At 39.2% G+C, this 12,864-nt stretch overlaps 1 protein-coding gene across 3 annotated transcripts in view; it reads right to left on the bottom strand.

The window, feature by feature from the left end:
• Positions 1-3,251: 3,251 nt before the first annotated feature.
• Positions 3,252-12,864, bottom strand: part of whrna (whirlin a) — a 72,072-nt gene continuing 62,459 nt past the window's right edge. For 2 of the 3 annotated variants that reach the window (XM_057360961.1, XM_057360962.1), the window contains 5 exons: positions 10,943-11,014; positions 8,893-9,394; positions 8,291-8,445; positions 7,125-7,247; positions 3,252-3,437 (listed from right to left, as the gene is read on the bottom strand). In XM_057360961.1, coding sequence (XP_057216944.1) covers positions 3,255-3,437; positions 7,125-7,247; positions 8,291-8,445; positions 8,893-9,394; positions 10,943-11,014 — 1,035 coding nt within the window. In that variant the 3' untranslated portion in view covers positions 3,252-3,254. The remainder of the gene's footprint in view (positions 3,438-7,124; positions 7,248-8,290; positions 8,446-8,892; positions 9,395-10,942; positions 11,015-12,864) is intronic. The other variant, XM_057360963.1, reaches the window with a different exon arrangement.

Raw genomic sequence — 12,864 nt, 5'->3', positions numbered from 1 at the left:
CAAGTGGATGAAATCTTAACATAAACCCTGGTGTGGGGAATAAAACATGTGGATCAACAGAATATGCAATGAACAAAACAAACAAGTAGACAGCAAATCCATTAGATTTGTTAGATCTTCCAACAAAGTGGCTGGAGCATTCAGACTTGCCAGTCTGTTTATAGTCTTTTCTCTGAGCACCATAAACATAGAAAGGAAAACAGGTCAGGATTATATTATCAACATTTTCCAAATAATTTACTTAAAATATATTGATATAGCATATATACACTGTTCAGATTTATCCATTCAGGGCTAATAACATGTGTTTCTAGAAGAGTCAAAATGGTGGCATATGAGATCTAGGTGGTCTTACAATCTTGGTTGGTTGGGAAAAAGCAACCCACCTGCTTGCGCTAGTCAATATTTTAATGCCTAAGGAGAGATTGACCTGCATGTTCTCATTCAGGTGGCTCTTTCACACTCACACACCCACTTCAGGTCGTGGGACTGTTTCACACCATCACACCCTGCCTCTGCATTCAAAAACACACTCGCCTTACAATAACACCATTTCTCAATTTCCTTTCCCACTTGATACATTTTATAAAAGGACCGACACATTGTTGCTTTGTGCCACCACCTTTTTTGAATCCACTAATCAGATTCCTTGCTGAAGAGTCGAACTTTTCATTAGTTTTAATAGCTGCTCGTCTCTGATTGCCATGTCTTGATTCACTACTCATAATTGGATAAAGTGTCTCCTCCTCATTTTCTCCCTCCATCTAACTAAATCTAAATGACGGATTTTTCTTTCCCAGAATCATTACACCAGGCCTGTTTTCAACGGCTTTTACAAACACAAACTGTTCCAATCCCAGTGAGGTGCCTTCCTGTTAATATAGGCATCTTAAGTGAAATTTAACACAGTGCTTTACATGAAGTACAGGAGACTCGACATACGATTACATTTGGTGTTTGCACGTTGCTACGGTAACCATTGATAATGCAACTATCTCAAAAATTCACAGTAGACAAGTCATGGATGAAATAGATTTGTATTCAACAATTTTTAATGAACGCTCTTTGCTACTGAGGAAATAACAACAAAGTTCCTCTAACGGCAGTGGGCGGCCATATTTGCGACGTCTCCGGGTGCCTATCTCAGTCATACGAGACCAACGCTGTGTCCCAATTCGCATATCCGTCCTTAACTATATTCAGAATAGAATTAGTATGTTTCAAATCATAGTATGCTGAAATGAGGATTCTCAAACTACACGTATGGTTTACTGTTTCTGGTGAAAATTCGAAGTGTGGATCCACTGACACTCAAACGGCTGATATTACCCACAACTCACCTCCAGTAGGTGGAGTTTAGTGATGCTTCACTGGATTAATAAAATTAAATAAGTGATGCTTTGCTGAATTAATAAATGTAAGTATACAGTAAACCTTACGTAAGAAATAATGCATAAATAAATACTTAAATGCAAAGAAGTGCTGTATTTTGATGTTCGTGACAATTATTGATCACAGTGTCTGTTTTGTGTTACTATGTCCCAGTGTGTGCACTGTTTCGCCATGCCCTAAAATGTATATAATTTTCCATAACAAAAACAGTACATACTTTCAGTGCATAGTATAAGTAGGCGAATTGGGATGCAGCACAAATCCTATATGTGCTTAAATAGGGATGGCTGAAAATCACTTGCTAAGGTCACAATAAAACAACAGGTAACGCTTTATTTTGATAGCCCACTTGAGATATTTTACAACTTTGCAAGCCTGCCTCTCTGATATCTGCTAATACTTTACTTTGATAATCCCTCAAAAGACTATTAGTAACTTTACAATTACATGTCAAATTATTCTTCTAATCCTTTACCAACCCTAATCCTAACAGTCTACTAATATTCTGGTTAGAGTTGCCATGTAAATGCAAACTATTGCGAGTTAGTTGGAATTTAGTTGCAAAGTTACTTACAGTCAGTATAATTTCTAGAGTGGACTATCAAAATAAAGAGCAACCAAACAACATGGTTCCGGCCAACAATTAAAGCTGACATCAACTGTACCATAAATTGTGTTGGTAAACCTCAAATTGCACTAAAAATACTTCTAGGTTGCTTCAGCTGCTGTGCACGCAAAAAGGTTGACCAGTACCCTCCCCCAGAGAATCATCGAGTCTTTCGGCTTTACAACTTGGCAGACTGCTTACATTCACACGCAGCAACATTACACACTGCATGAAATGTGATTTTAAGGACATATTTACTCTTTAACGATTGATGACGGGCTCATTGGACTAGAAGGAGGGACTTTTGCCTTTAGAACAGCTGAGCTTCGCACTTTTTCCCATTCAAAGTAATAAAAAAGCAGTGTTTATATCTGTAGTCTTTGATTACAAGTACATTGTCGCAATGCATTGTGGGTTTGTCTTCTCTGTGAAGGAAACAAGATATCTCCTGGCAAAGCCCATGCAACACGAGTGCATCTAACGTCCTAAAACATTGTCTATGTCACTGGTTTTGGAACAGAGCTGTTGTTTCTAGCAGTTTCTGTCCCAGTGGTTAATTGCCACAATTTGGTAATTACTGCATGATGAGATCAACTGCAAAACAACACAAACAATAATCAAAAATGAAAACCATCTAACTATCTAAAAAGGCAATAATGACAGATGTCTCAGCAATTCTGCCCACACGTACCGTTTCTGTAGAGAGAAGCATTGTAGTTTTTATTTTAGTTAGTCACTATTTACTATAAGCAATCTAAGTCCGCCTCTCAACCTTTGAATATATATATATTTTAAATACATTTCTTATAAAATAGCTACTACTTAAAAAAACTGTTACTTTCTTGTTCACACAAATCTTCAAAGGTCAAGACGCTGGATCTGTTCCCCACATATCAAAAGATCAAAGCTCCATATCCAAGAGCCTCTCGCCGTATTGCAGTCAGGTGACCAAATTTCATTACAGTGGCTGATAAAGAATAAACCCACTGGAAAGATGAATTCATCTTTTAGAACAAACTGGCCAGAAAAACCTGAACTTTTGCTCTGTCCTGGCATTTGCAGTCTGAAAGGTCAACACGGGTTGGTTTGCGAAGGATGGCCTTTCGAACGCTGTCTGCTGTCAAACATCACAGAGGAAGATGACTGGAAGTCTATTACGTAACAGGATTCTGGGGTTAATCATGGCAAGACATGTCACTGGGTCCCAGAGCTCTTTAATGATACAGGAAGAGAGCATCATGGGGATCGTAGGGTCCTATAGAGCCACATTTAACTCTGTGATCAAGAAGTCAATGTAGTCTTTCGCTTTGGTTTTAAAGGCCTCGGCAATGAGACGTGCAGCCTCCCGATGTTCCTTTCCTCGAAGTGACACTCCATTTACCTCTAGGATTACTTGGCCCACCTTCAGTTGTCCAGAGTTATGGGCGGAACCACCTCTCTGTTGTATAAAGAAAGAGAGATGACAGTTTTAGCTACTTTGAAAGCGACAAGGGTCAAGCTATCATTCTTATAATTTTAATATACAGTAAATATTTACACCACATAAATGTTGCAATTCCTTCTATCATCTGCTGGAGAGTAACTAATTTACTGTCATATTTTATTTAGAAACCGCAGACAATTTTTACGTGCATGTGCCGCTTGAAGAGTGCTAATCGTAATGTCGGAGACAGATAGTGAGATCAACTGTTAGAGTAGATTTATCTCTTAATAGAAAGTTAGATTGATTCCCTCGGGTTAAAAAATTGATGGAATTTAAATTTGGCTAAATGAATGTCATTTGTTTGCACATTTCAGCTGGGAAATAAGAAGGACATAATCAAAGTCAAAAATTAAAGTATAACAAAATTCCTGGCTGAGACAACGCAGGTGGAGAACGGATTTATAGTTGGCTGGAAATCTAGTTTTAATCACATGAGAGAGTTTTGGGGCAATTACGAGCTCTGAAATGAAGCTACTGATATAGTGAGTGAATACAAAATCCTGAAAATTCATTGTGACATGTAATTAGATTATAGGAATGGTCATCAAGGTGCTTTATATTAACTAATGTAAAAAATTAAAATGAAAAAAGAATATACGCTTAAATAAAAAAAATAACCCAGGCGATCACTTCCATTTACACATAACCTGTCTGATCTTCTTTGACACTGATTTTGGAAATGACCACTTGATCACAATACTTTATAATTATTTATAACACGGATGAATTACAGATGTCATTGACTAAAAACAAACTTTCAGAAATGGTATGAAGTAAGGCAATGTAGTCCATGTTTTAATCAATAAAATGTATGGAATTACCAACTGTTCTTTGGCTAACTTAGAAAAAAAATCCACCCATTTTCATCACTTCTCTTCTTCTCCTCATTTATTTCGACCTTTGTGGGATAGCCTACCAGGGCTGGACTGAGAAGAAAAATCGGCCCTGGCATTTTTAGGTCCGCATTGGCCCTCCACCGAATCTGTCAACGGGGGGAGGGGTTGGGGGGTGCATGCATACGTGTCTTTTGCATTCGCGTTGCGTGCATTCATATTTATAATACGTACGTCTAAGCGGCCAACGCCTCCGTTACAGCCCCATACGTTAGCGGCAAACGCGTCCCATTACAGCCCCATACATTAACGGCCAATGCCTCCATTACGGCCCCATACATTAGCAGCCCATCGGGAAAGCACCCGGTACGCCAGATGGCCAGTCCGCCCCTGTCCTGGCTTACCTTATCTACCTTAAGCTTATTTTCTACGTTTGCTGCTTGATGCACCTTCATTGTGGATTTAGACCTTTTAAACCACTTTCTAAACTAAAAGTTGATGGTCCAAAAAAAGAAAAAATATTAAAAGAAGACCACTTATTGCTCAGAACGAACAGAGCAGACATCAGTGTCATTTGAGATGATCACTAATTTCTCCCTAATTATATACATAATGCTTAGTAATGATACTATTTATATTGCTTAATTTAGTAGTTTTAATCCATATACAAACATCCAGAGCAAAAAAAAACCTTTACCACCAACATATAGGAACAAAGACTCCTAGGTCAGTGACGCCTACAAAAATCGGAATTCTAAAAATCTGAATTCTATCCGAATAAATGATATAATATAATTATAAAATGAGCAATGTTAATAGTTGCACTGAATGTTAATAATTGTAGCACAAATGTAATTTATTGAAACCAATCCCATCCAAATACCACAGTGCATAATGCTGAGGTCCCCCCTGATCATGATACCTTGCTTCAATAAGTTCTGGTACTTTTACAGGTAGAAGTAAACTAATAACAAAAGGCATTTAGACCTCACAAGCACATTGTATTATTTCATACAATGGCAGAACATGACAAAAGAGCCCCATATTATCTCATCCGCAGGAAGCTTTGTTGTCGGATTTTTAATTCAATGCTGATGAACCACCCACAACTGGGGAATTAAAATCCACCCATGCCTGTCCATTCGCTTCCAGACACACTCGCTCTTTCATTTACTCCCTTTGGGTGTCATTCACAAACTTCATGTGAAACCTGTGTTCATTTTCATGCAGAAATCATGACTCATCATGAATCATGATTTTTAGTAATTTTAGGATAAAATGTATAACCAGTGCAAACCACTATGACTCTTTATTTCAGAATAATGAATTTGATAGCTTGATCTGGCTGTATATGCCTGTCTCCATTTCGAAAATAAACACGTATAAACACACCTTTTGAGAATCTGGCAAAAATTAGCACCAAATCCATTTCCGCACACTTGATAGTAAATGATACCCTTCCTCTATATCTAACATTCACTATCTTCTGAGTTCTTGCTTGTTCTGTCCTTTTTCTTGCTCTATCTCCCATTTCCTTTTAAAATAAAAACAGCTCTTCTTTTACTTTTATTAAGAATCGGCTCACTTGATGTTATATCATCAACCCTGTTATTTCAGATTGGGCTTACAAAATTTCCTTTCCAGGAGCAGGAGACACAGAAACACTAAGAGCTTCTCCCAGATCCTTTCACATATGCCATCATCTCTATCCACAAATTGCACACCTTACCATCTGCGTTTCCACATTTTTGTAAAAGACAGAATCAAAGAACAGTTTGCTGTAGGCACGGTGTCGCATACAGTACCTGTTTCCTGCTCTACAGCTCAGCACAGTTGGCTGTCTACAACATTTACAGCAATGAAACTGTAGCGCACTCATTATTTAATTCACTAATGCTGCCAGAGCTCCTATAGACCTTTACGTGACTGACAGCATGGAGCTTATGATTTCAACTTCATTTTGAGTCTGTCATTATCTCAGACTTCGCACCTGACAGAGGGTTTAGAAATTATAATACACTTTAAAACCTGGCAACCACCCAATCCGAAGAAACAGGGCGGTATTATTCGAATTCACATTAAGTATTGACGTGAATAGTACTGTGTGTGGAAGATTATGAGAGAATGTATGAGTACTGTTTAGAGAATGCATAATGAACTGGATTTTTGCAATTGTTGATGAAACTGAGGGGGACTTGTTCAGGGGCGGACTAGGAAGCAAAAACGGCCCTGGAATTTTCGGCCCACATTGGCCCTTCACCTTTTTTGTCGACCCGGGGGGGGGGGGTAGGGTTGTGTCGAGTTCGATTGAATCAGCCCTCCACCAATTATGTGGATGGGGTGGCGTCATTGTGTTACATGTATACGTGTCCGTCTCGCTAATGCCTTTGCGTTGAGTGCATTCGTGTTAATAACATCTGCCTGTCCGGCCCGAGCGTTCATTATGGCGCCGTACACGGCACACAGGGAAATTTTCCGATACTCCAGATGGCCGGTCCGTCGATGGGATGGCCGTTCTGGACTTTGACAGAATGTCCTAATGGTCAGTCCGCCCCTGGACTTGTTAGTGCTAAAGTCCCCACCAATGCTAGTGTGTTGGGGTGGTTGCCAGAGCGTTACTATGCTGTTGCTAAGATGATGCTAAACGGTTGCTAGGGAGCTCTGGATATTTTTTTAAATTGCATTTAAAGAGATAGTTCTCCCGAAAATAAAAATTCTGCACATTTCCCAATTGCATAAAACAATATAAACAATACTTGTACTACTAATAAGAGCTCTTCTAGGCTAGAACACCATATAGAAGTCTTACCTGTATGGTAACAATGCGGGGAAGTGGTTGACGTGTGTTTGCTCCGCCTTCTATTGCAATGCCCAACGTAATGGCACTTTTTGCCACTCGCACGAGAGCAGAGGTCGGTTCCAACAGACCAGGCTGCAAGGCACATTATGAGAGAGATTATATGAGGGAAGATGAGCGAGATAGAGATAGTGAGATGGGACAGTAGAGTAGAAAATCAAAGAGAGAGAGAATTACAGAGAACAGAGATAGCAGGAAAGACATATTTGGCTTTGATGATAGATGCTGCTTTGTGTCTGTGACTGCCTCGAATAAGGTCACAGGCCGTTGTTTAAGCCTACCCACAGGACAAAAATATCGCGAATGAGATCTCTTTGATATCTCGTTTAATATAGTTGCTTCTTCTAGAAAGCAATAAGATTATACAGAAAACAAAGATATTTCGTAGAGATACTTCTCTAAATATCATACAACGTGTCTCCTCAAAACTGTCAAAAGAGACATAACAATGTCTCAAACTGTGCTCAGATGTGCAAACCTTTCAATGCAAATCAAATGATCTGATGTATCCACATTCACTTTACAGCGTTACATTCATATCTCCAAAGGTCCCTTTATGTCTCCAAAGAAAGAGAAACTTCAATAAACAAAGACGATACTTAATACAATATAACAGGTTATCTGAGCTATGCAAGCACAACCTCTAAGCAATAAACCGTTCCTCTGAATAACCATAATGTCCTCAGAAAGCACTTTTAGTCCATTCCACAAGATCAATAGCACAGCTTGTGCATATAAGAAAGCGGAGAGGCATCTAGCTAAAAGACGGCAGATGAGTCTTGGTTCAGCAGAGTGAGATTGGTTTTTTAGACAGCTAAATATGAGATGAGATGAATTGGAAAAGTCAACAAAGGATGAACTGAAAAGTGTATGTATGAATGTACCATAAAAAAAAGAAAAAAAGTGAAAATTAATGGTGATAACGTCAAGCACTCTCAGTCATAGGGAGGGGCAGAAAACAGATTTATTTGAAGCGACAGACAAAGCTCTTTTGTCATCACTCTCTCACTCACACCCAAACATCACTCTTTTAAAATCATATCCCCTTGTCATAAGCATTCATTTTCACACATACATACTGTATTTTTCCTTCCCCTCTCTCTCTCTCTCGGTCTCACCGGTTTGGTGGATGTCTCTCGTCCATCCCGTTGGGTTCTGGTGCGAGCTGGACGTGGGCTGCTGTCCTTACTAACACGGCCGGATTCAGCGATGTCCACACCGCTGTCTTCACTAAGGGTCTGTCCGCTGTCTGAGAGCTGAGATAATGTCCCTCCTACAGCAGATGGAAAATCATCACATTGCATCCAAATACATAAATGCAAGGTTTCACTCAAGGAACAGTACAACCAGTAATAAACATTTGTGTTGTTTATGTGATGTTTTATTTCATGCTGGTAGAAAGAGAAAACCTTCACAAAACCTTCCTTTTTTCTTTATGTACAGCATAATGACCGTTAATTGTCCTTGAGCTGTTTAAAGCTTTCTATAAAATGTCACATTTTGTTCATATTTTGTGTTCCAAAGAAAAAAATAAGAGCATAAGCTTTTGGAACATCATTATAACAAAATTGAAAATTTTTGTGTAAACTATTCTACTAAAATGTATATTTGTACCCTTTTAGACACAGGGGATCAGTTTTAGCTATTAAATGAATGCAAATAGATAGGAAAATATTTGACAGCTAGTTAATGCTAGTTAATAAAATTCTGCTGATCTTACCTCGAGCCTGCGGCAGCGGTCGCACCTCATTCACATCCGGCTCTGCATTTGGCCTGTGTACCTCCACCATGACAAAATGCTGATTGGATGCTGGAGAGGAAGGGGCGGGTTTATCGGGGCATGGGGGTGGGGGTCCAGGGGGTGCGGGGACACTGGGGACAGGCGGTGGAACCGACTGGGTTTGGATAGATTGTTTTACTTTGCTAGGAGACTGGACCCGAGGGAAAGGCCCGATAGGGTGCTGGCTAACCATTGACAGCTGAGGTACCGGGACGTCTATTTTGAGGGCTTCAGGAGGAGAACTGTGAGGTTTGGGTGGTTTGGGGTGCTTTAGTTCTTTGGTCAGGGTGCGGGAAGGGGCGGTGAAGTATAAGCCAGATTGGGATGAGGTGGAAGATGGCCGTTTACTAAGCGTGGCCTTTCGACTGGGACGCCGTGGGACCCCTGGGGGAGGAGGTGGTTTAAAGGAGGGAGGGGAATCTGAGATGGACTGTACCTCATCCTAGGATGAAAGAGAGCATTATGATGTCATCATTTATCATTATATACTTAAAGATCATTAAAGCATGTTGAGAGGGTTGGAAAATTATCATAACTTACAACACACCTTATTCACACTCACACCATTCGCACACATATACTGTAAAAAGCTACAAAAACAGAATTACCCATAATTCACATTTCACAGCTTTGAAAACTCAAACTCAGACAACAAGTTTCTCTCAGAATGATGAGTTCATTCAGACCAGAAGGCAAAAAAGCGAGAAGAAAAAAAACGGGAAATGAACAAATTAAGGCTGAACGAGGTGAGCAGAAGCCAGATGAATGAGGTGTCGGTGTCAAAGTAATCAAACCGAAATGTGAGTTGGTCTGCGTGGGTTTTATCTAGGCCTGAGAATTCTCCGGAAACATTGCCTTCACACACGGTTCACCCGTTAGCGTCTGTTCGTGTGGAATCGCCTGATAGAGCTGTTGGTGCGTGATGGGGTTTCATCAGAGAACCAACAGGAAACTCTTGGAGAAAGACCCCAATCTTCCCCGGCCATCTCTCTCACAACAGGAAGTCAACACTGATGGTATCATCATCTCTCTCTCTCTCTCTCTCTCTCTCTCTCCAACAACTATCAGCTTTCTGTGTAGCCAAGCCTTCACAACCATTTGAGACCACACTGTATTGCAATAACCGTACAAAATGCCAAATACATACTGGTCATAAACCGGCCCTGATTTTCAACGGCTCTGTTCCAAAACCCAACTGCACTTTTCTAAGACAAAAGTGCTTAAGACACCTTCCAGAAAAGCATTGCATCCTTCACAAAGTATGTAATCTCAAAATGCACTGCAACAAGCTCAGCGATCAAATTCAAAATGTTAAAACTTTAGTAATTTAGTATAAAATCTCACCCAGAATATTTAACGTTTAAATTTTTTAAAGAATTTAAAATGCTGTCTGTATGATACGGCTTGCTATGTAACGTTTTCATGTTATTTCGGGTGCAGACACAGAAGGCTGGTACACTGTAAAAATAACTTATTTACATTGACTATTTACTCAAATTGCCTTTGCGAGTCACGAATTTAAATGACATTAAACTGACTTAAAACATCTAATTGCATTTTGTATAATTAAAAAAATCAAATTTATCTTCATTTTATTATTTAATTAACTATTATTTAATCAACATTTTATAAGTCAGTTTAATATAATTTAAATTCAAGTGACAAGTTTCTAAGTTGAATGAAATTGGCTTTACAAGTAACTTAAATTTAAATGATATTAAACTTATGATATTATACTTAATAACTCATATAATAACAATTTTAATTTTATTTTATAAATCAATTCAACATTATTTAAATTCAAGTGACTTGGCTTTGAATCAACTTAAAAATTAAAGGCAGCTTTTTAATTTACTGTATTTTTAGTTCTTTTACAGTGTACTTATAGCAAAAATGCCACTTTTCGCAATTTTCTCAATTCTGCACCTGCAGACTCAACCACTCTCTCCCTCTTTTATCCTTCTCGACCTTCTCATATAGAGGGGCTTACCAGAGACACGTCAGGCAGGGCGTTGCTCTGCTCCAGAGACTGTTCCCCGTTGTTCTCCGCCGTACCGTCGTTCTGGAAGAGACGAAACAAAAGAGAGACATAGAAACAATAAACAAACAAAAAACACAGCTGTGCACTTTTCCCCCAAACAAATGTTTGTTCCAGATTGCATTTCGTTAAGGGCCCATTTCACATAGAAAGGCATCAAACCATGATTGCATTTAAAGTCCTGCAGTTCAATCTCGCAGCCGGTCTCATTTTCTGTCACACACACACAGACATCACACTGAGAGCAAGAAAAGTCCTGATTTAGCACGTGCTCGGCTAGAGAGAAGGGCGGCTTTGTGATTCAACGCTGAGGGTTGGTTGCGTTCAGACCTGTGATTTACCTCATTAATACACCCCCCACCAAAACAAAAGCCTCATCAATTCACTTTATTTGCTTGCTCACCACTTACAAAAGGAGGCTCATGGGCTCATTTGTTAGCAGCTAGACAGGCAAACCTTACTTTGTGCATGTTTGTTGGCAGGTATTTATGTGGGTGTAGGTCATTCTGGTAACAGTTTTGATGTGTTTAGGCTTTATTAACGTATTAATGTTATAAGAGGATATTTCACAATTTTCAAAGGAGTTTAGAGATTTTATTTGGCAACAATAATGCAGTTACATTAAAAGTGTATGTGGCAAGGACTGCAGCAGGATCAATGTCAAAATACATTGCTATTAAAGTATATTCAAAACTTTAACATCACATGTGTTAGCAAGAGAAGTGTGTGAGAAAATTGCTTACTACCATCTAAATTGTTACCTTTATGGTGAAAATTTATATCAGCTCATGACATCTCTTAAAGGGACAGTTCACCCAAAAATAAAATTTTGTCATGAATTACTCACCCTTAAGTTGTTCCAAACCTGTAGGCCAATACATTTATTTGTTCTGTTAAACACAAAGTGTTAGCAACTGAGATTTCTGAGGCACCATATTAGGAAAAATTATTATAGATATTGTTTTGTTCTGTTGAACACAAAATTAGATATTTTGAAGAATTTAGGAAAACAAACTGTTCTGGGGCACCTTTGACTACAATTTTAATTTTTTCTACTAGTCAATGATGCCTCAGAAATCTCAGTTGCTAACATTTTTCTAAATATCTTTTTTTGCGTTTTACAGAACAAAGAAATGTAAACCGGTTTGCAACAACTTGAGGTTGAGGAATTTTCATTTTTGGGTGAACTATCCCTTTAATAAACAATTATTATACAATAAAATATTGATATCAATTAATATGAATATAAATCGATTAAAATACAAATAGTTTTACTATTAGCCACTAGCCAGATGGATAAACAAACACAGACCGGACGTTAACTTCAGGCCATGTGCGTGCGTCCGATGAAACAATCTATAATGCATAGAAAAACCAGCTTGCAGTTATTGTACGTAATGTTAACAGCTCTAATAAATAAATCATATGTCATACATCTATTTCATAATGATGGTTTTGTCCACACAAAACAGAACACAATGTAAGTGTGTGATTTGTACACAAACTGGTAAAAATCCAGACATTTTCCTTGGCCAGTTACATCACACCGCTGTTGACCTATGCAACAACGCCAGCTGGACACACTCTTCCGTCCCTTCTCTTCAAACTGAAGACGACATCCTTCGCTCAGAGAACTGTGCACTGCGCTGGCCCAAGTCTTCCGCCATCCCACAATTCCCTGCTGTGCTCCACTGGAGCATAAATGAGGATGCTCTCCCTGAGAGGTCTTTTTTGCTGTCAGGGGGGACTTATCGGCTGTGACAGCTCCGCGTATGTCTGATGAGGTGCTGTAACGTCGCAAGAGTCCCCGAGCGAACGTTTCGCAAGCGGAGATCCGCAGGGCTGCGGTGTGGGCAACTGCTGCTGCTTGCAAT

The sequence above is a fragment of the Triplophysa rosa genome, linkage group LG19 (assembly GCF_024868665.1).
Source record: "Triplophysa rosa linkage group LG19, Trosa_1v2, whole genome shotgun sequence".
NCBI classification, from domain to species: Eukaryota; Metazoa; Chordata; class Actinopteri; order Cypriniformes; family Nemacheilidae; genus Triplophysa; species Triplophysa rosa.
The sequence above is the reverse complement of the archived record's forward strand: the minus strand, read 5'-3'. Positions and strand labels throughout refer to the sequence as shown.